Source organism: Pseudonaja textilis, chromosome 3 (assembly GCF_049901715.1).
Source record: "Pseudonaja textilis isolate UNSWEBS1 chromosome 3, rPseTex1.2, whole genome shotgun sequence".
Lineage (NCBI taxonomy): Eukaryota > Metazoa > Chordata > Lepidosauria > Squamata > Elapidae > Pseudonaja > Pseudonaja textilis.
Window position 1 is genome coordinate 39,057,063 of NC_141992.1, and position 23,116 is coordinate 39,080,178.

The 23,116-nt window shown below is 37.6% G+C and overlaps 2 protein-coding genes and 1 long non-coding RNA gene across 6 annotated transcripts in view; 1 reads left to right on the forward strand and 2 right to left on the reverse strand.

Annotated features, from left to right (window-relative positions):
- The window catches only part of LOC148126080 (uncharacterized), a 21,852-nt gene extending 20,164 nt beyond the window's left edge, over positions 1 to 1,688 (reverse strand). Inside the window, exons 1-2 of the long non-coding RNA XR_015742788.1 lie at positions 1,509 to 1,688; positions 62 to 107 (exon numbers count right to left, since the gene is read on the reverse strand). This is a non-coding gene — a long non-coding RNA (uncharacterized LOC148126080). The remainder of the gene's footprint in view (positions 1 to 61; positions 108 to 1,508) is intronic.
- Positions 1,125 to 20,557, forward strand: RHOC (ras homolog family member C). Of its 4 annotated transcripts, none has more exons than XM_026712920.2 (5): positions 1,125 to 1,279; positions 14,186 to 14,343; positions 15,617 to 15,737; positions 17,354 to 17,484; positions 19,771 to 20,557. In XM_026712920.2, exons 2-5 carry the CDS (start codon positions 14,188 to 14,190, stop codon positions 19,942 to 19,944), a joined length of 582 nt encoding a protein of 193 aa, XP_026568705.1. In that variant the 5' UTR covers positions 1,125 to 1,279; positions 14,186 to 14,187; the 3' UTR covers positions 19,945 to 20,557. The 4 variants fall into 4 exon arrangements, with proteins under 4 accessions (XP_026568705.1, XP_026568706.1, XP_087785449.1 ...); XM_026712921.2 differs by having other exon boundaries at positions 1,142 to 1,284; XM_087929322.1 differs by lacking the exon at positions 1,125 to 1,279 and adding an exon at positions 13,517 to 13,715.
- A 1,973-nt stretch (positions 20,558 to 22,530) lies between these two features.
- MOV10 (Mov10 RNA helicase) overlaps positions 22,531 to 23,116 on the reverse strand; it is a 44,471-nt gene continuing 43,885 nt past the window's right edge. The window contains exon 22 of the mRNA XM_026712919.2: positions 22,531 to 23,066. Within this exon, the coding sequence (XP_026568704.2) occupies positions 23,002 to 23,066 (65 nt within the window). The 3' untranslated portion in view covers positions 22,531 to 23,001. The remainder of the gene's footprint in view (positions 23,067 to 23,116) is intronic.

Genomic DNA, 23,116 nt, shown 5'->3' on the forward strand with positions numbered 1-23,116 from the left:
TTCACTGGGTGATTGTTTCAGAAGATTCCTCAATGCCTTCAGTAGTGACAGAGCTTCTTACCTGCCTTTCATTGGAAGAGTTGTGATGTCTTCAGAGAGGTAGCTGCCTGGAAAACAGCCCAAGTTGAACTGTATAGCAGTCAAACATCACCACAGAAAAGCTTCATGACACTTCATTTTATGTCATAAACTGCTTTAATATTTATGTCATAAAATGTTTTACAAAATTTGCCAAATTTCAGTGGCATGGAAATCAAGGCTCCTGGATTTTGGACCCATTATCTTAAGTTAGCCCATTTGAGGCAATTTGTTCAAGGTGTTTTGCCCTGTATTGTACCATTTCAGAGTTAAAGACTACAGGAATCAGCATGTTAGTGGCATACAAGCAGTCCTTGACTTAAACACTTCATTTAGTGACCAAAGTTACAACGGCGCTAAGAAAAGTCACTTATGACCATTTTTCAGTTATGACCTTCACAGCATCCAGATGATCATGTGATCAAAATTCAGTTGCTTGGCAACTGGTTCACATTAATGACCCTTGCTGTACCCTGAGGTCATGTGATCCTCTTTTGCAACCTTCTGACAGTCAATGGGAAAGCCAGATTCCCTTCACAACCAGGTTACTAACTTACCAACTGCAGTGATTCACTTAACAACTGAGAGAAGAAAGATTGTAAAATGGGGCAAAACTCATTAAACAAATGTCTCACTTAACAGTAATTTGGGGCTCCATTGTGGTTGTAAGTCGAGGACTACCTGTATAGATAGATTAAAAACACCTAAACATAAGGGTCGCTTTTGTCTCCAATAAACTTCCTGAGTAACCACGGCAACTCCCTCCTGTCCACCAAGGAAGTGCCTATGACAGAGGTCTCCAAACTTGAAGTCCACAAGTCTTAAAAGTTGCCAAGTTTGGGGACCCCTGGCCTGTGAGACCAAGTTGGAAGTAACTACTGAAGAGAGAAAGCCCCCCAGGAGACTTTTGTCGCGGTGCGGGTATTACTCAGAGGTGCCTGGAAACGCCACTCCGCCTAAGCTCAGCCTAAGGAGTTCCCCGTCTGGGATACGTCGCTGCCTTGGAGAAGCACGACACAAGCCGAGTCCGGCAACAGGTCCCACGCCCCCGAGCCTGACCCGAGCCTAGCTCCTCCTTTCAGGCGGGGCAAGAGGCGGCCGGAGCGGCTCTGACAATCCCAGGAAGCCTGTCCACCTTTGAGCTGCTCTTCCCCGAACCGACGAGGCGAGGGATCCGGGACTGCCGGAACCAGACTTTGTGGTGAGGTAGGCGCCCGCCCTGGGAAAGTGTAGCCCCCGGTAGATGCGGCTAGGGCTGGAGAGCCCCTCGAGTAACTTGGCTTGTTGGCTAGGAAGGAGACGGACGACAAGGAGGAGGGGGGTGGCGTTGCGCCGAGGATTGCCTGGGCGCACGCGAGAGATTGGGCAGGGCCGTCGCGACTGTCCTGAGAAACGTGGAAGCCCCCCCCGCCCCGCCCCCGATGACTTACAAACTCCTCTTATGTAGTTGCTCTGGATTGAAGCGAAACTTGCCGAAATTCGCGTGGAATCGAACCACTGTTACGTTAGCTTTTGCTGGGCTGCGTTCACGCCCAGGCGAGGAGATCGAAGAGAGTGCTGCTTTAAAGACCTGGCAGAGAGAGACCCCCGCCGGCGGCCCGCCCGGGTGACTAAGGATGGACTGCGTTTAAAGTGATGCCGCACCCTACCGAGTATTTAACTGTGTGGTAACTGGGCAAAGAGCATAGAGCACAAACGCCGTTTCTTGTTTTGCAACAATGTACAGAACTGGGATTTCTTAATGTCTGGTTGTTTCAGGTTAATGCATAGCTCTTGGGTGTAAGCGCCAGGTGAGATTGGAGGTTGTAAAAGAAAATTGTGTACAGTATAGAGCTTTAATGTTGGGAGCCGTTTGTTAGTTCTCTGGTCCAGGATAAAGAGGTGGCATGAGCAATAAAAGCAGTTGTGATTTTTCTGGGTGGGTAACAAGTACAGTTTGGAGTAGTGGTTAAGGCACTGGAATCCTAATCCCACCTTTGACATGAAACCAGCTGTGTGACCTTGGGCCAATTGCCCATTTTCTCTCTGTCCTTACTTGGTTTTGGGTGAATATGTTATATAATCTTGCCATTGTTTGTATATCATGGCTTAGGACATATGTGCAGCTTATTTTAGAACAAACTACTGCTTGGTCTTGTACCTCAGGCTTTGCTGAAAAAAGTCTCTCCTTGACCTCTGAAAAGCCATTCCTATCCAAAGAGGCAGGAGATACAGGTATCCGTGAGTAACATGCTTGAAGGCATTTCCTTCTTTGTCTCTAATTATGGTAGTACCTTGTAGTCAGCTGAAGCCTAGCTCTTTTTAAAATCATATATATTGGCTTTCAGTTATATTCCAAGGATGAAGTACAAATATTTTGGTTACCAAATGAGAAGAGAGGACTCATTAGGAAGATGTTGGAAAGATGGAAGGCAGAAGGAGAAGAGGTTGTCAGAGATGGTTGTCATTGACATAGTGTCAGTGACACTGTGCATGAGTTTGAACAAGCTCTGGGAGATAGTGGAGGACGGCGTGGAGTGGGGCTGGCAGGCTATGGTCCATGGGATCATGAAGAGTTGAACACAACTTAGTGATTGAACAACCAATATATTTTAAGACAATCCTCCATTTCAACAATTCAGATAAAGGTAGGGTCTACTTCTGAGGAAGCAGAAAGGGATATGCATGGTAGCTGCACCTGATTGGCCTCTGCTCACTGAGGACTCTGTGCAATGGACATCCTCTTCTGCCCATGAAGATTTGAAAGCCTAGCCATGTTTTTTTGTTCCATATGAGTAGGTAAGAATAGGAAACTCCTCCTTTGTAAACTCAAACTGAGTGGGAAATGTTCAGAGAGGACTTTAGTTTATATCTACTTCTAATGTTGAAATTGTTCTTTTCATCTTTTAATCTCTGGTTTCTCCTGCTTTGGACAAGAATGGGGATGTGATCAATCTTTGGCGAGGTTTTGCAAAAATATGCTGCCTTGGAGTAAGAAAAATGTGGATCTCTTGACAGAAGTACTTCATGTGGCAGGATAGTTACTGTTTCCAGATATTCCTTGTTTTCCTTGAAACGGGATTCTTGAAAATCTGTCTTGCCATGTGCCAAGGATAGTGACTTCCTGAGACATTTTTGTAAAAATATTGTTTGTGCTTGTTTAGCTCACTTTCATCTAGTGGCAATCCTGGGGAGGAGTGGGGGTGAGGAGGAGGAAGCTGTGCTAATCACTTAGGAATAAAGAAGCATTCCAAAACCATGACTACATTTTCTCTTTCTTTCTGGGCCTGAAATCGAGCTGCCAAGTCTTTTCAGTTGCAGGTCAGGCCCCCTAAATTGTGATCAAGCTTTTTTTTTTTTAAAGCATTCGCTATCTTATATTGGTTCACTAAGATATTTGGGACTGGCAGATGTTTTGTTTCTATTGGGAACTTCAGCATCTATTGATTAATAGATAAAAAAGGCAGCCTTAGTAGGGTAAAGGTTTTTTTTTAAAAAAAGACATGCTATTAATTAGGCTGTTGGTGGAAGAGTATTTTCTATTAAACTTTTATCCTGCTTTTAATAGACCCATGATATTTGAAGTTTCCATGTTTTCCTCTTTAATTTTAGTACAATCAAAGAGTTCCACATGAGACAGTGACAAATATTTCAATAGTTTAAGAATGGCATTTTAACTGTAGGTAAAATGTGCCTGTTAGGGGGAGAAGCTTCAATGTTTGTCTTGGTTTTTTAAACAATCTATTAGCAATAGCAGTAGCATTTAGAGATATATAACACATGCCATCGCACTTGACAATGCTCTGGCTGGCTTACAATGACTAAGCATTATTTTCATATTGCCCCTCAAAATCTGGGTTCTCATTTTATCAACCTCAGAAGGATAGAAAGCAGGAGTCAGCCTTGGGCCCTGTCAGGATCAAACTCCAGGCTGTGGTCAGAGTTTGCCTGCAATACTGCCTTCTAACCATTGCACCACCAGGACTCATAACTAGTCCAAATCACTTCTAGGGCTTAAGTATATATATTAATTTGATATTTATATATCTTTTTGAATGGAATCAAATATGGTTAGAAACAACAAGTGTCTGTAGAGATTCTCAGTCATCCAGATCATGGTTGCCCCAAAGGTGCTTTTTCAGGAGGCAACTGGACTTTCTTGTTTTTTCTTTTGAAGACAGTTTGCTTCTCATCCAAGAAACTTCTTCAGCTCTGACAGGATTCCCCATTCCCCACTATCCTGTCAGCGAAATGTCTTCAAAAGAAAAAAACAAAGTCCAGTTGCTTCCTAAAAAGCATCTTTAGGACAAAACTATAAAGTGCTTTTTTGTCGTGATCATAATTTTTTTGAAGCTTCAATCATTTGTTATTTTAAGTTTATGGGTTTTAACAATATCCTTAAAACTGAAATGTCCTCCAAAATCACTATTTTTGTTTCACCTTACAGAGTATTCTTTCCTAATCTTTCTTCTAATTGGTTCAACAAAATGTGCTTACCACTGGTAACAACTGTATAATCACAGTCTGTGTTGGCTTAACAACTCAGATTTCATTGACATTAAAATACTTTGACAAAATTTAGTGTTCTATTCAAAGATTTCTTCAAAACTGAAACCATTGCAAAACTGCAGTTCTGACATTAAGATCTGCTTATGTGAAAGCAATTTGTAACATATATATTGTTTTGCTGAAAGAAATATTATCCCTGAAAAAGAAAATGATCCAACAGTATGTCTCAACCTTAGCAACTGTAAATATGTGGACTTCAATTCCCACAATTCCCCAGACAGCAATCCACATATCTTAAACTTGCTAAGGTTGAAATACACTGAATGAGAGTATAAATCTGTGGAGAAAAAAGCTCATATGCCAACATTTTTATGACTTGGCTGTTATTCACTTAGTTCTGAAAGCTAAACATCTAAAAGAGATGTTTAGTTTAAGTCATCTCACAGAGTTGTTCTTTGTTTTCTTATGACATTTAACAGCCTGCCATTCTGGTCAGTACAATGAGGCAAACACAGAGAAAGCAGGATCCTGTCACCCTTTTCCATTTGCAAGAGCCAAATATCCCTTGCTTCTTTTAAAGGTAGCAGGCTGGCTTGACCAGTACAGGAAAATTCAGGAGGCATCTTAAGTTGTATCCTCATCGTTTTGCCTTTACATTGTTTCTTGTTCTTTATAATCTGGCATGGCTGCCTTGGCCAATTTTGATGCTTATCTCAATCTTCTGCTTGGATAGGTGCAATGTTTCATGACTACTTTGATCTGTCACAGTAGCTATGAAACTGTTATTGTTATGGGTTCGAATTTCGGTCTGCTACTGCTTCTTGTGTATTTACCCGTCATGATTGGTCTTCTCCCAGTTGCATGCTGAAGAATGCTAGTGTTTACAAAGTGCACTTGGGTATATTATTTTCCTTTACAGTTAGTTGAAGCCTGTGTGATGCAGTAAATCCTATAGCATTTCTAGGGTGGTAGAGTTATTCCTGTCTTATTCAATTTGAGCCCTGTCCTCCAAACAAACTGAAAAAATTTCAGACACAACAATATTTTTGAGGAGGCACAGCAACTTTACCTAGGCATGTAGATGAGGTGAGTAGATGCCAGTTGTTTTCTGCTTGCAAAAAAGACACTATTTGCAGAAGAACCAGCTGCAGTACTTAAAGAGGCAGGGGACTCTGTCTTGTTCAGGGCTGAGAAGTCAACATAGTAAAAAAAAAAAAAATCACCAGCAGAGCCAAATAGGTATAAAATGAACTGGAAGTGTGTTCTCTTTTCTCAAGAGGCAAAGTCTAAACAGGCTTCTTTGGAGGATTTGGGATGACATGATGCTGTAAGACAGCAACCCCTGATCCTAACCCAGACCTCAAGTCAAATATTGGTATTGAATGACACATTTTTAATCTGATGGGACCAGATCAACTTTGAGTTCTCATCAACACCCATTATCACAAGCCAGTTTCGAGGAGGGTAATGATACCTCCCACGTGTCCAAAGGGCAGGCTGCAGATTTTGTATTTTGTATTTAAATTTATTAACTATCTTGAATGCTCAACTGAATGGCAACATGGAATGTGATTAAAAATATAAGAGGCATGTCCTAGTTAACCCCAGATTATTTTTGATGCACCCAAGTTTAATATCTATTCTTCTGTGATTTGACACGGTTTTTCTCCTCTGGATTTCTAGTATTTTTGTTTTTAAATGAACATGTTCTGCAGACTGAAAAAAAATTGAAAATCCCTGCACTAATAACATCTTTGCTTGAAGCTTCTGATTCTAGTTACATTTGTATTGATCTCTACTGACATCTGATCCAGGTAATGTTGTGATTTTGGCAAAGTAAGCAACAAAACAAGTAAAGTTAATTGCAAAATGGCAGAACTATTCCAGACTATACAAAAGATTGCCCAAGTTGAATGATTCAACCTAAATCAGAAGGAAATAAGACTTAAGCAGAGAGTTATAGTAAGCCTCCCTTTCATTTTCCTTTTGGTCACTTTTATATGAATTGTCAAATGTGTAGTCATTAAAGATTTTATTGCTATTATACCAGAATTAATTTTTAAAAATCCTTTCACTTTAATACAGGAACTTTCATACAACATTTTAGCAGATTTGTTAATGGTAGAGATTAGTACAAATCTCACGGGAAACAGAAAGTATGTTTTTGTGATTTTTTTTTTTTTTAAGAAATTTGGTCCTACAGAATTTTGCTTTGATTCTGTGTGATAGGAATCAGTATTTCTCAATTTTGGCCACTTAAAAATGTGTGGACTTCAACTCCTAGAATTCCTCAATCAGTAAAGCTGTATAGGAAATTCTAGGACTTGAAATCCACACATTTTCATGCAGCCAAGGTTGAGAAACACTGTACTATATTACGGGATTGGGTTCGACTCCACCATCTATTTACTGAATCTAAAAAAGAAAAAAAAGAGGCTTTTTGAGATAGTTTTCTCTGGGTTTTGATCTGCAAAGATATCTTACATGTTATCATCTTCTTTAATTTCAGTCTCTGAGCAGCCATGTCTCCATTTCTGGATCTGGGTGCTGCTTCAAAAATGTCCTTTTATCTTGAAAAGATGTTTTATGCATAATCCTATTTGTGATTTTTCTCTTCTTCTTTCTTAAATGTCACGTGATCAAAATTCATACAATTGGCAAGTGACTCATATTTATGACAGTTGTGGTATCCTGGGGTCATGTGATCATCTTTTTGCGACCATCTGACAAGCAAAGTGAATGAGAAAACCAGATTCACCTAACAATCGTGTTACTAACTTAACACCTGCAGTGATTCACTTAACAACTGTAGCAAGAAAGGTCCTAAAATGGGGCAAAACTCACTTAACAAATGTCTTACTTAGCAACAGAAATTTTAGGCTCAATTGTGGTTGTAAGTCAAGGACTATCTATATCATTCTGGCAATTATCTTTCATACTTTAAGGCAGTAGCTTCACAAGATTTTAGGTAGAAATGTTGGTCATTCCTGGGCTTGCAGTACTGGGGTGCATGTATTTTGGAATTTAACAAAGAATGCTAGAAGAAGGAATATTACAATTAAACCTACAAAGATACTAAAGATGAAAACAAGAAAAGTCTTGCAAAATATCTCTAGGTGAAGAAGGAGATTTTAACCTCTGAATCTCTGCCTACAAAGCTCAAAACATTAAGATCTGAATAGCAGAGAACTACTGACTTGGATGTGTTCTGAGTGAGCCCAGTCTATAAGGTTATTTTCCATTTCCAGATTTATTTATCAAATTTATAAAATCTTTTTTACTCCTTTCTGTGTGGTATAAGTTAGGCAAGGTAAATATGTAAATAATGTGATTCTTGCCAGATCTCAGATATGGTGGCTTATTGGAAAATTTCTAAACACATGACAGATTACTACTTATGGGAGGCAGAAAGATCATTTTTTTTCTTTTATTACAACAATGTTTACCACTTAATAGATAAATCTCTATGCCTAACAAACACTTCCCCAAAAATCCTGCTAGATTAAAGGCTCAAGTAATCATGATGTGAAGACTTACAACCCACCCTCTTCAAATACTTTTCATTGGCTAAGAAGGAGATACTATTTATTATTTTATTTATTTATTTATTTGATTTGATTTGATCTACTATTGGTAGAATTAGCCATCATTTATCTCCTTAAATCTTCTCCTCCAAAGACATTGTTAGCTGTAGAGAAGAAAGAAAAGACATAATATAGGAGGAGAAAAAATGTATGTGCATAATTTAAGTCTGGGAAGTAGCTAGATAAAAATTAAACCACCTCTCCCCTTGCCCACATCACTTTTAATGGATCAGTGATACAAACATAATTGAATAAAACTGTTCTACTGGAAAATAGAAAATATATTGGTATATTATTTATAAACTGCTCACTTAGGTTGGGTGGGTGGGTGGATGGATGATAGATAGATAGATAGATAGATAGATAGATAGATAGATAGATAGATAGATAGATAGAGGTAAGTAGGTAGGTAGGTGGGTTGAGCACAGAGAAGACTAAATATCTGAACTACATAAGTCAGTTGATGTGCCTTGACAGTCAAATAATTGGGGAGTTTACGTAAATTTGCATTCAACCCACAACCCTTTTTTTCTTCCATCTTGATTTTCAAGCTTACTTTGGAAGGTCAAATTAGCTTCGGATTTGCATTCATAAAATACCAGCTTCATTCTTTTCTTAAAGTGATCTTATCTATCCAGTACTACAGCATTACTCCTAAGTCAATAAATGCATGTTTAAGAAAGAAAAATAATGTGAGGATATTCTTTAAAGAATAAATAGCTTAGCAACAGTTTCCAAATACCACGTCATGACACAAATCTATTTGCAGTTCAGAATGGTAGGGAAACAAAAATCTGAAATCACTATTTTATACCAGATTAAAACAGATGGAGCTTCCTTTAATAAAACTGTGGGCAGAACTTCAGATGTTAACTGTGAACTGAATTATGTCATAAAGGCAGGGCTTCCTAGCCCAGAGTCCTTAAAATATGATCAATTTCATTCCTAATTAGTCTAGCCAGCATGGCTAAGCCAGACAGGCAGGGGTGGGATTCAATTTTTTTAACAACTGGTTCTATGGGCATGGCTTAGTTGGTGGACATGGCTTGGTGGTCATGTTATTGGCTGGGCATTCACATCGAGGCATGCATATCCTCTCCTGGCCTCTCATGACTGTGGGGATGCTGCAACAGTTGTAAGCCTGAAAAATGGTCATAAGTAACTTTTTTCAGTGCCATTGTAACTTTGAATGGTCACTCCACACAAGCAAAGTACCAGCAAAGGAGGGGAAAATAAACTCCAGAGATGTTCCAGAGACAGGAAGTCTAGTCCTGCCAAGAATGTAATAAGGGTTAACGGAGAGGCAATTTCTGTAAGCAACACCAGAATGTTTTCTTCCTGCCTTCCTTACAGGACTAGGCCAGTAATTTCTTCTAACAACCAGTTCTCCGAACTGCTTAAAATGTTAACAACCAGTTCTAGCAAATAGGTACGAACTGGTAGAATCCCACCCCTGCAGACAGGGCAGCTGGCCTGATCTATCTGAAGCCCCGTTGGCATTGTCTCTAAGAACTGGTGGCTTCTCAGTACAGATATATTTTGCTTTTTTGGAATCCAGCCATTGGGAGTAGTTCTCTCTTCTGTTTAACAGTTTCAAAGTTCAACCTGGTGTTGCAATTAAATCATGAGATTACATGACGTAGGCTGGTGGCAATAGCTTAAGTAGGCTTTGAAAATGGTCCTGTATGTACTTGTCACCTACCTTAATAATGTGTTTGAATGGACATGATTACCAGTATTACTATATAGATATGCACCATGAGTAACTTTTTTCAAGGTAGTTTTTCATAATTCTCATATCATACATGCAAAGCCTAGCTATAAATTGATAGACACAGAAAGTTAAAGGCTGTTCTGCATAACTGTAGCAAAAGCATGTTTCTGATGATATTGAGATATATGGGTAAAATTTTCTTAAAACCTCTAATGTTGAATGAAGTTGTGAAGACAGCAAAAAGAAAATTGATAAAAAGCTATTTTTGCACAGCAGCTAATGTATTTATAATGCTGCAAGTATTTCTTTTTAAAAATAAGTCTTTTTAAAATTATCTCCTCAAATGTTCTAAACACAGCTGATTGTAAAACTATTCCCTTCTAGGAGGGAGATTAGTTGATTCCTTGAGAGCAAGATATAAATTAGCACATTTGCATAATTTGGAATATCCCAGTTTATGACAATTGTTTCTAGGTCTAATTTCAGTAGTAAAGGTGGTCCTCTATTTATGACTACAATAGCAACTGGAAAATTCATCATTGTGGTGAGGTCAATAGTGAGACATAATCTCATTTACTATGAAACATCGTAACTTCGAACAGTTGTTAAACAAATGGCTGTAAGTTGATGATTTACTGGATATGATTCAGCTTAATACTTTTGGGGTTCACTTAAGGGGAACTGATTGCTTTAATTAAGTCTACCATACCTGGGCTGCAAAAATAAATTATTAGATAGCAGCAAAAATTAGAGATTTTAAAACATCTCTTTGATGTCATCTAAGAGTCATTTGGATGATTGTGGCCTTGATATAGTAGCCTTACTTTTATCTACCTAGAGATCAACTGTTGAAGGATAGGTATCCAATGGCCCTTAAAAGATGGATTTTTGGACAGTAAAGGTAGAAATTAGGAGTGGGAAAAGTATTATTGTACAGTATATAAATAAATTGATCCAGAAAATATGCTATTCACTAAGCACTTATATATGCAATGTGAAAATATATAAATTGTTTAAAAAAGATGGATTTTTAGAGTGAATAAAATTCACTCTATACATGAAACTAGGGAAGCTGAAGATGTGCTGTTAATTGGTGTTATTTCCAGATACAGGGCTGTTTGGATTATTAATAATGGATGTTCAGTTACAAGATGGAGCAAACCACAAATAGGTGCAATATACAGTATGTTGAAACAGAAGACCTTGCTAAATTATCCCCAAGGCTATCTCTTCACAGTCTTTTTTTCACAGCAGCCAGTCAGATACTGAAGAAAAGCTTGGCAGAACACCAAGCTCCTCTTCAAGCTCCTCTATTCATGTTTTCCAAGCAAGTGCTATAGAGTTTATAAGATAATAGTATAGCAATAGCAGTTAGACACCACTCCATATTGCTTTACAGCAGGGGTCCGCATCCACAACCCCTGGCCATGGCTCATTCAGAACCAGGCCACACCAGCAGTGGGTGAATTCATATGCAAAGAATAAATTGCTCAGCTACCAAGGGAAAGGCTGCCTCCTCCCCCATCCTGCATGTGGATTTGGCATGTGCCAGGGTCTGTCTGGCTCTTGTTCATGTTTTCATGCATGATTAGATTTATGTGGCTTAGCATTCTCCCTGCTATAATTCCCTGTTGCTAGTACCTTACCACCATACATCTTCAGAAATTGGGACAGCTGATTTCTGTCAACTTATGCCATATTTCTTTTCTCTATCCCTACATAGGGAACCACTTCTCCAGAGTTCTGGGTATCTTTTGACATCACAATTTTCACTGGATTATTCAACACTAATTTATTAATTTATTGGTGTGGGAATTGCAAAGAGAAAGTAAGAATTGTGAGACCAATACATTGCGCTTAAGATTTAAGAAAAAAGGCATTTACTTGTCTTGAAAGGGTTGACAAGGAAACAACATAGAAATCTGGAGAGGATGCTATGTTATAAAGCTTAAGAGTATCCAAAACATTCTAAAGACTAGGGTGAGATTAATTCTTCTAACAAGCCATTCTGCTTTCAGTCGAGCTATCTCAGGGGTGTCAAAGTCATGGAGTCACGTAAACTATTTGGACTTTTTTTCCCCTTCGCTAAACCGGGCGGGGGCAGCATGTGACGCATCCAACCCACAGGCCATGAGTTTGCATCTTTAGGTCTTTTGTGATCATAGCCTTCATATAATAAGTGATAGAAAATCACAGTCAAATGAAATCATGTAAAGTTTTAGTAAAGGTGACTAATATTATTAGCCCAAATCAATTGAATGGGGATGAAACTTCTTCATTGAAGAGTATGGACCATAATCTATCAGGTTAATCCAGTGCAGTCTGGTGAATAGATGTTTTCCAACTTCCCAGACTAGAATTGAGAGGGAATGACTGGTCCAAGGACATCCAGCTGGTTTTCATGCCCAACCAAAATTTATAACTGGATCTATAATCTGGATCCTTCTGCTCCTAATCCAGCAAGTTAGCCACTTCACCCCAGCAATCTTTATTGTTATATGTTCTTTGATTTCTGCCCTATTGAAAAAAATATATAGGAATCTTCTTTTTAAAAAATTGCTGAACTTCTGAGTATGCAGGCACCCACACCGTATTCTTTTTTTTAAATATCTACCCAAAGATCACAATGTACCAGAAGGGTTAGTTGCATCTAAGGAGGGGTAGATCATCCACAGGCCAAATGTGGTTCCTGGAGTGGGCAGAACTAAAATATCCAGCCTACATTTTGTGCAGGGGAGCAGATGGACTATTTAATGGACTATTTAAGGAGCTCACTAGGTGACACTCTTATGTCTATTCCCATTGTGGCTCTTGGAAAATGGTTTTAAAAAAATATGTCTTGCAAGTGGCCCGTGCTGCTGCCGCTGCGTCACAAGAACCATAATTCTTTTTGGATCACTGATTTGCACAGCAGCAATAGAACATGGGGATGGGAATGGTTTGTTTTAGTATAGGAAGTTATTTTACCTTAAGTCTAAAATAAAACCTTTTAAGTAGGTTAAAGGGCTGACTTAAATTTTTATTCTGCAGAAAAATATGTCTCCTGGCACGTGGAATAGAGAAAAATAATGGTTTAAACTTTAGAGTGAAGTCCCTAAAAGATTATACTACAGTTTTCATTTTTCTGGATTTTTTTTCTCAAGTACAAATGCTTATTCATGATTGTTTTGCTTCTGTTGCATCTCTATGTTCTAGGCTCATTTCATAGTTTCTAAAATAAACTCTGCTGGAGTGAAATTAGTGTAAAGCTTGGATGTTGTAATGCTTCTGTGGTTTTGTAGCTGATTCATAACATCTATTTCAAAATGGAGCACAGTTATGTTCTTCAAGTTGTTCATGAGAAGGAAAATAAGCAAGAAGCCAAATTTTCATCACCGAGACATACAACTGAGTTTCTAAATATTAATTTTTTACAGAGGATTCTGATAGTTATCTCTGATAGTTACAAGAATATATATTTGCAACTAAATAGATTCCAAGAAGAATGTAACACATAGTAAATTAACATATTGTATTTCATATTGTCTTTTAAAAATAGAAATATTACTTTGGAATTTCTGAAATAGTTAGAAATGAAATAGTGGGTGAACATCTTTTTTGTTTCCCTCTCTCTTCTATTGCTATTATTGCTGTCTCTTTATTTTCAGAATTACCAAGCTGTTACTCTTCAGCTGAGCATACCTCTCATCATTCTTAATGACACCAATTTTGGGAAAACCTGTCTTAGGTTCCCTCATTATCCAAGATGGTGGCATCTTAATCAAGTTGAAACCACCATGGAATAGGGTGAATTGAACTTTTGATGAATCTTTTGTCCTGCCAAGGAAGCGGATGGTAGCATATGGCAAGAGGTAGAGATTTTTCTAGCAGATTCCCTAACTGCAATTATGTTGGGTCCCTCAGGACAGCATGCACACCCTATAGCACATTGATAATTTCTTTTGAGATAAACCAAGGCCCCAAAATTCTCACAGCAGGATATATTGGCAGGGAAATATTGTATTATTTTAGTACATTACTGGGTAGTGTGTGTAATATTTTGAATTTTCCAATCAGTGTATAGATATAAAACCTAACACTAGAAGTAATGGCTTCCATTCCTTCATTTTAAATATTCAATTTCTGATTATATACAGTACTTCCTCCATAAGTCATTTCAAATAAAGAATTTATACTTCTTTGATTCAAGCTTGTTCTATCTGGTTCAGAATATATTTTGTTCACATGAGGAGTAATATTTTGTAGTATTACACTTACTTGCTGTAATGTTTCAATAGCCTAATGAACTAAACCCCAGACCTAGCTTTCTTTTTCTCTACAGCCATGGCAGCCATCAGGAAGAAGCTGGTAATTGTGGGAGATGGTGCTTGTGGGAAGACATGTCTATTGATTGTTTTTAGCAAGGACCAGTTCCCAGAAGTCTATGTACCAACAGTCTTTGAAAACTATATTGCTGATATTGAAGTAGATGGGAAACAGGTAACTCGTCTTCTTTAATAATAGAAACAGCTTCTAAGGGATGTTTGCTTTCCTCTCTGGATGTCACTAGTTAATATTGTCAGAGAGTTTTTTTGTGCATCCATTAGTATACTGATACTGAGTCCCATTAGAAATGTCAGTATCTGGTTGGTCAACCACCAATAATCAGGACTTTATATTTGTAGATTAAATGATTAAATTACATGCATAACTCCTACCCAATAAATATGCTGAAATGATAATTCTGCATCAAAGAAGCCTACATTCCTTCTCTCTAGTTAGATATCGATCAACTTCTTTATGACCTTTATGTCTATGAGATTTTTAGCATCGTAAATACTACTATCTTTTCTCTATTTCCATATGTGCCCCAAGATCCTTTACCACCAACCTCTGAAACCAACAAAGACTTTCAGAAAAAATAAATAAATACTAACCTAATTGTAAACTGTTCAGTGTCTTTTAGATAATGAGAGTTGTATATAAATTTGATTAAAAGATAAAATACATTCCAGATTCATTTGAAATATAATTAAACAGATAACTGTACATTTGCCTGATATATCCTCTTATGCCATGTTTATTTTGCTGAGTAGTTTTGAGCAATGTTTGCCTAGTTCCATAATTCACCAGCTGATGAAGGCCAATTTGATGAACACGTATTTGTTTTAAGGACTAGAGTTCAAAGAAGTAAATTAGGAGGAGTCTGATCTTCCATCTCTATGCAAAACTCCCCTTTTATGTGAAGAGTCAACCCTCTGCATCCTTACATTATAGAAAAATATACAAATATTTAAAATATACATAGCTGTCCCGTACTTCTGGTTTGGTTATGAGTCCAGTTGCTATATGTCAGATGATTTCATATCATATTTGCCTGCTCATTAAATTAGTATAAAAATTTTGAATTTCTGAAAAGTGGAAATGTCAATAAAACTCTTCTGGTGCTTCTTTTAACATTCCATTGACTGACCTGAAGAGATGATGTTGTATTTAATTTTGATGGTGTTTATGAACTTGGTGTTGAATGCCCTTAAGAATTATGAAGAAAAGCGGTTCTGCATAATGGCCTTAGTACAGGGTTTAATATATTTAATTGCTTAATACTGGTAGATATTTTGCCAGGCTGCTTAAAATTGCCAAGGAGCCAAATATAAATGAGGAAAGCAAAACAGTTGGATTTTTCTCCTTTCAGTATATGTATTTAACCACAGTCACAATTACTGTATGTTGATTAAGGGACTGGGTTGGTTTTTTTTTTTTTCATTTATAGGTGGAGCTGGCCCTCTGGGATACAGCTGGGCAAGAGGATTATGACAGGCTGCGGCCTCTCTCTTATCCTGATACAGATGTTATCCTCATGTGCTTCTCCATTGACAGTCCAGATAGTTTAGGTAAGGCTATAAAATAACAGTTCAAATTATAGGAATGGTCACCATGCTGTGTGTCTTCCCATGTATTGCTAGAAGCTCTCATTCTATCTGAAGTAGTTATCATGCCATCTGAAGCTGCTGCTTTGGTCAATAAAGCAGGAGACAAGCAATTCTCTGCTGGACAGCCTTATTGTCATAGTCAACAATATTGTATTAGAGTGTCACAGTCAACAACATTATCTGAAATAGTATAAAGTTCTCCTCCTTGAGTAGGGAGGTAGACTAGATAACCACCAAGGTCCCTTCCAGTTTCTATTCTGTTCTTTTCTGCTCTATTCTTACTAGAGTGATAATGCTTTTCAAATGTCCAGGTTGGTTAACACTGGACAACCAATACATGGACAAATGGATCACTGAACATATCAACACAGAGTTTTGCAAATGACCAGGCTCAAATTATCCTATTTCAGACACATTATGCAAAAACCTGGAAAAAGTTCTAATACTAGGAAAGGCGGAAAGAAAAATGATGAGCAGCCAGCAAGGTGGATAAACTGAGATTTAATGTCAATGAGCACATTCAGAGAGACCAGGTTAGACAGATCTTCATGGAGATCTATGCGGCCACTAAGGGAGGACTTCAAGACAACTTGTTGGCACATAAGTCAGTCATGTGATCCATCTATTCATTTCCCATTACTGGTTGCTGCTTGTAGAATAGGCCTGCTTTTTCAGGTGAATGAGTTCATTACTTTAGAAAAAAAATACATCAACTGTAGAAGAAAGTTCAGATTTTTCTCAGCCTTATTTGGTTACTTTTATAATATTGGTTATCACAGAGATTACCAACAAAATTTTAACTGTAATTGTTTTTCAGTCTTTTGGTCACAATAGTACCTTAACATGACAAAAAGCTGAATATTAGGGACAAATTTTTTGATTGCTGTAATAGCCTACATACCTGGATGCTGCTTAAGAGAATGCACTCTGGCAAAGGTTCAGGATGTCTCCTCAAAGTCTGTACTAGACAAAGGAATCTTTAAGGATCTAATCTGTTTTGCTGGACGGAGAATGAATAGCTTCCTCCATTCAAGATTAGCCAGTTTGGATAGTTCCTTGAATATATTTGCACTGTGACACCATTAATAGTTTTTCAGTATATAAGGACAGAAAGGACTCAACAGTTGCCTTCAGGAGAAAGATGAGGATAAATTAATGTTGGCAGTATTGCAGAAAGGGAAAATTCAATGATGAAGGAATATGTACTTTTTTCTGCACAGAAAGCGTTTGTGACACTAGGTCTTTCTGCAGCTCTATGCTACATGTCTGCGGGATATTTCTGACTGTGGTTCTGCGGTTTAGATGGGGAACTTCCAACACACTCCTCAGTCACTTCTTCCCTTGTCTTTTAGTGGTCTAAAGAATACAAAGTTCCCTTACATCTGTAGTGGGGTCAGGTGGACGAAGCAGACTGACACTTGTTTACTGTCCAAGATTCTGAAATAAGACTCTCATTGTATTCACTCTCACTGAAATGGATCTTTTCCTTTATATTGATGTGGGGATTACACTTATGTATTTGTTCTGCTGGGGGTTTGCTCACTGAGTGGGTTCTCTCATATCTTTGCTTCTTCCAGAGAACATACCAGAAAAATGGACACCTGAAGTGAAACATTTTTGCCCAAATGTGCCTATCATCCTTGTAGGAAACAAGAAGGACTTGCGTAATGATGAACACACACGCAGAGAGTTGGCAAAGATGAAACAGGTATGGATCCATCCACACTTGTTTGCTTTTTTGAATGCAATTCTCCTATTCTTGAAGATAAAATACTGTGCAACTGTGGTTTAATTGTCTTGTTCATGTATTTATTGAAGCTTTCAGTGCCTTCTAATTCTAAGGGAAAAAACAGTCATTATCACTTGGGATCTTTACATTTAAGAGTAATTGTGTTTGTACAAGTATTGGTTGGTTATTTTTGCAAATAATCAACTTGAAGCAGTTTCCAGCTATCTCTCTTTGGTTAAGATAAACAGCCAGGCTGGCCTTTTGCCTCTGCTCTTAAATTTTCCTTCTAAACTTGAAGTCATGCAAGAGTTCTTGTGTTCTTTTTTAATAGCAACTTTCTCAATGTCCCTTCGAATTTATGTATAAGGTCACGTTCTGAGGAAATAAGGACCTTCAAATAAATTTCTGACTTAAAGCTAAACACCTTTGTGTTTCTTGACTCTCTTTGAATAGGAAGCTGTCAATATACGAAATTCAACATAATCTTAAAATATCAAAAAATTAAGGTACAATCAATATTCATTTCCTCCCATCTTTCTCACTGAATTCTGGGACTTAACAACCTATAGAAGTGACCACATTTACTTTTGAGAAATAGTACATCTGTTTAGTTATTTCTATTCTGAATTACCTGTAAACAATAATGCTTGAAGAAACTCGATTAAATTTAAACATGCCCTGGATTTTCCAGATGTTTTCTACCTTTCACATAGCCTTTGTAAATGTATTTTTTCATTGTCCATTCTTGTAGAACTAGATTCCTTCATTCCCTTCCATATCCTGTGGAAAATTCTAAGATGTAAATCTTTCATGAAGATTTACTGTTTGTAGTTTGACCTAATTAGTATTCCACCCTCATTTGGAATTATGGCTGATTAAAGAAGCTGTTGATTTTGCATTTCCAATTCTAAACAGTTGATCTTCCTTTGAAAAGTGAAATTTGAGTACAAATTGATGCTCCTCTTTAACCACCCCAGTGAAGTTTTTAATTTAGTTCTGGTTTGCTTTCTCAGGACACTTAAGCAAAAAGCTGAATCTTAAAAAAAGAGCTTGAAAATAAAATTAAGAAATATGTATTTTTGTTACCAATATTTGTATGTCTCTGAATTACATGTTATAGTTTGCTTTAACTGGTTGTTTTTGAACATCATGACAATCCAATTAGCATGAAAAAAATAGGGTACACATTAATAAATCCACAGGCTTTTCCAACAGTCCCTTTACCTTTTTTCAAGTCTAGCATTGTTTTTTTCCAGCTAGCATGGATAGGAAATTATTCTGGAAGCCCTGGCAACTAAAATTCCTGTGCTACTCTGGGTGCAAAACATGCTATTAACTCAGCTTGTATTTCCAAGAGGGTTTGGACTTGGCTCATGATTATCTGGTTATTTTTTTCAACAATGCCTTTAGAATGGGATTCAAAGGAAATTTGTCTTCTATATATGCCAAAATCCTACCCACAGTGTCACAAAGACATTAATGTCAAGTGTACTTTTTTATTTGATGACTGTTCCCTTCATCCCAATAGTGTGCAGCAGATAAGAACCCAATTTAGTGCTGCACTAAGGATTTATGCCATGGTTTCCTACACATCAATGTTACATATTGGGCCTTTGTCAGAATAATGGCCTCAATCCCAAACAGCTCTATGCCTGTTTTTTAAAAAATCAGCAGAGTCTCAGGGCTGTCTTGAGTTTATACTTCTTCTGTCATACCAGCAAAGTGCACAATGATAGTCTGAAAATATAAATTATTAAGTTATGTAATGTGTATGCTTCAGGTTGCAGCTACAAAGGAGGGACACCTGGCACAGTTCAGGAAGGGACCTTTTTCAGTATTGTGCTCACCTATTAGAACAGCATCCTATTGGCTTTAACTCTGTTGGCCTTTGTAATGACTTAAAAGCTTGGTTCTGGTCACTGGGTCTCGGGGCCAGAAAGTGGGGCTGCTGAACCTATCTATACATTGGCTATGTTAATTGTGATTGATGGATCCGTTTTTACTTCTGCTGCTGTTCAGTTGTTTCCTTGCATTTATTTTTATAAAAGCAATATGGGCAGTCATAGTTAAATTGAAATTATACTTTGCCAAAAGTTTTTGAGAACTTGCTGTGGTCATCATAAATGCTTTCTGACTGTCTGAGGAAAAGAAAAACAAACGATTAACAGGAAGTAAGTGCTGGGATTACCTTGGATTTTTCTATTGTTATATCAGGCAGTGCTAAATAATAATCAAACTCTTTTGCTTGTCATCATTTTTATGAAGGAGCCTGTGAAGCCGGAAGATGGCAGAGACATGGCAAACAGAATCAATGCTTTTGGCTACCTTGAATGCTCCGCCAAGACAAAGGATGGAGTGCGGGAAGTGTTTGAAATGGCCACCCGGGCTGCCCTGCAAGTCAGGAAGAACAAAAGGCGCAGAGGTTGCCTGCTCTTGTAAGAGTGTTGGCAAAAGTTGTGACTGTGCTGTTTGAAGCATGCACCTGTTCCACGGATTGCATGGAAGCAAGCATGGCATCTCAATAGATGGAAGAGTACAAATTTAATATGATAGTTGGCTGACTTCGGCCTCCAATCTTTTGCACATAAAAGGTACTCCAGGATACTACACAGCAGTGGACCGTAGGTCATTTTTTTGGGCAGCATGTCTATACCATAATTTTGTATGTTTGAAAAGTCAAAATAAATCACTTGAATCCGGTTTGTAACAATTTGGGTATAGGGCTAACAGTTTATATGACTTAATTCTATACTTCTTGCTCTTTTATACTAATTCTATAATTTGGTGCTTTGTATGGATTTTCACAGCTTTTATGTTTTCACAAATAACAGAAGGTAGATTTTTGGAATTCTGCAACATATGAAGCTGGACTACAAGCTAATGTATTTGCCAGTCTCCCTCCATGATCTGAAAGGCAAGGGGCTATGAATGTCTGGGAGGAATCAGCCTCTGTTGTGATTGGTGTTCTCTATTGCACTTCTGTCTGAGGAATACAGAATTGTGTTTTGGCAATACTATAGTCTCAGTTCCTTATTAAATTGATTTTATATGATTTGCCTTTTTTCTTTGTTCTTGAAGTCCTGCCAGCTAGATTAAGGTTGGGCACAGTTGGCTTTCCCATCTATTACAGAATAGCAAGTGTTGAAAGGAAAGGCCATTGTCGCTCTAAATACCGAGAGGAATAAACTTTGAATAATGTGCTTTGACTTTCATGAAATGCACTGAAGGGACTAGATTGTGTTTTATCTGGTGATCATCTGAACTGTATTTTTCAATAAGATTAGGTAAATGGGCATTTTTTAATGGCTTGGGGGAGGGGGGATTTTTTAATATCACAAAACAAAAGAAATATGTAATTGAAAGTAAGCCTGAATGGAATGAAACATTAAGTATAAAGTTTAAGGATGGAAGAGACATTCCATCTGGAGCTTTCTGGACATATGAGTGTAGATTTTTTTTCCAAACTGAAATGAGGAAAATGAAGTTGGAGTATTCATATTTCATGTCAATTTTAATGTCAATTTTAATAATAACTCCAAAACCTCAGAAATTCCATGAGAATGAAATGCATCTGATCAGCCAATGGCTATAGCAACAGATTGGTGGGTCAAAAAGATAATATTTTTTTTTAGGAACTGTTGTATCTTAAGCACCACAGCATCTGTCTAAGTAGTGGATATATTATGATATCTCTGTAAGCACAGCTGCACCAGGAACAGCGTAAAACACCAGCATTCTTCTTCTTCTGTTTACGTCATAGGATGGCAAACAGCCAAACACTTGCTATGGTTGGTGCATGGTGCCAGCTGCTCCCTAATCATGCAGATCTCGGAGGACCTACTGAATAACCATCACCAGCAATATAATGCACAGGACCACTTTTTAAACATACAGGAATAACAAGTGACTTAATGTGATAAAGGATATTCTTGTTCCTTTGAGACAATATAACTGCAGACGATTAGCTCTTTTCTATTGGCTAATCTAGGGGTAAAAAATATGTGCTTCTGAATTAAAGCAAGTCTTCTGCTTAAATAATTCTCTACCTAGTGCTATTCCCAAGGCTGAAAAGGTCCCAGCACTGAATAACACAAGAATGAAAGAAATTGAGTCAGAAGTCAAGGCATATTTCAAATGAAAACTAAATTCCATCAATATCTAAGAGGTCAGAAAGATTATCCCATCCAAAACCACATGGGGGTGGTGGTGGTTAATCTAAATTCAACACACCTGTGTAATGCCAGGCAGGGGGAGGAAACAGAAAATGGGCAACTTTGCCTCCCCTGTCATTTAATCTGTTATAGTTTTTTTAATCTTTTATATTCAACTTGGCTAACCAGAAGTAGATAAAAACTCAATTTCAGCACTTTGATAATAAGGGAGAAAAATAAGTCCTTCCTCCATACTGTGGTTCTGACTGATTCAGGCTGAGTCCTCAGAAAAGCTGAGCATCTGTCATGCTATGTATGATGCTGGCTAGGGAATTCTGGGAGTTAAAGTCCACAAGTCTTCAAGATGCCAAGTTTGAAGACCCCCTGCTTTAAGATAACGTCTTAAAAACTTCCCAAATTCTTTTTTGTGTTCATTTGGGTATAGGGCCAACAGTTTATATGACTTAATTCTATGTTGCTTTTTATACTAATTCTGTAATTTGGTGCTTGTATGGATTTTCACAGCTTTATGTTTTCACAAATAACAGAAGGAAGATTTGTGGAATTCTGCAACATATGAAGCTGGACTAGAAGCCAATGTATTTGTCAGTCTCCCTCCGTAACCTTGAAAGGCAAGGGGCTGCCAAAATCTTCATATGCATGCCTGGGAGAAATTAGCCTCTATTCTGATTAGTGTTCTCTTGCATTTTTGTCTGAGGGACACTGGCTTGTGCTTTGCCTTCAGTACAATATCGCAACAGGATATAGGTAGAAAATGATTTTTTAAAAACCCTGGTCCTTGATAACCCCCCATCCCGAAAAGGGGAAAGGATGAAACAAGAGAATTTTATAACTAATACAGAATCATGGTGCATATAATTAAATCTTATATATTTTAATAAATTTAGTACAAAAACTGGTTACATAAAATCTAAGTCTTGAGACTAACAAGTTTTGATAAGTTTCCCTCTCCCCAAAATTCTTCATAATCTCTACTCATAATCTCTTTGAAATATCAAAAATATTTCAATTACCATTCCTGTAATTTAATTCCTCAGACCTACCCAACATGTGCTCATATGCACTTGTTCTCAGCATAACAAATGTGTAGCCACTCATGAAAGAATACATAATTCAGTCGCTATTGGTAACCACACATGAACTTGTATCTCATTAATTTTTTTTTTTTTAAGCAGAGAATTTTGAGAACCCTGATATTTACTCCTGAGAAATAGAAGGTATGAAGATCAAATAAAATTTGGCTACTTGTCTTCTCTGTCAATCTTGCCGAAAGGATCAAGAAGGCAGCATTCACCAGGATTGTGCTTAAGACACAGCACTAGTTTCAATGTTCATATCTCCACTGTGGCTCCACTTGCTGCTGGATATAACTATCTTGTAAGCCGTTATCTGTAGATAAGATAATTAGGTGAAGCAGGTAGGCGGATAGAAAGGAGAAG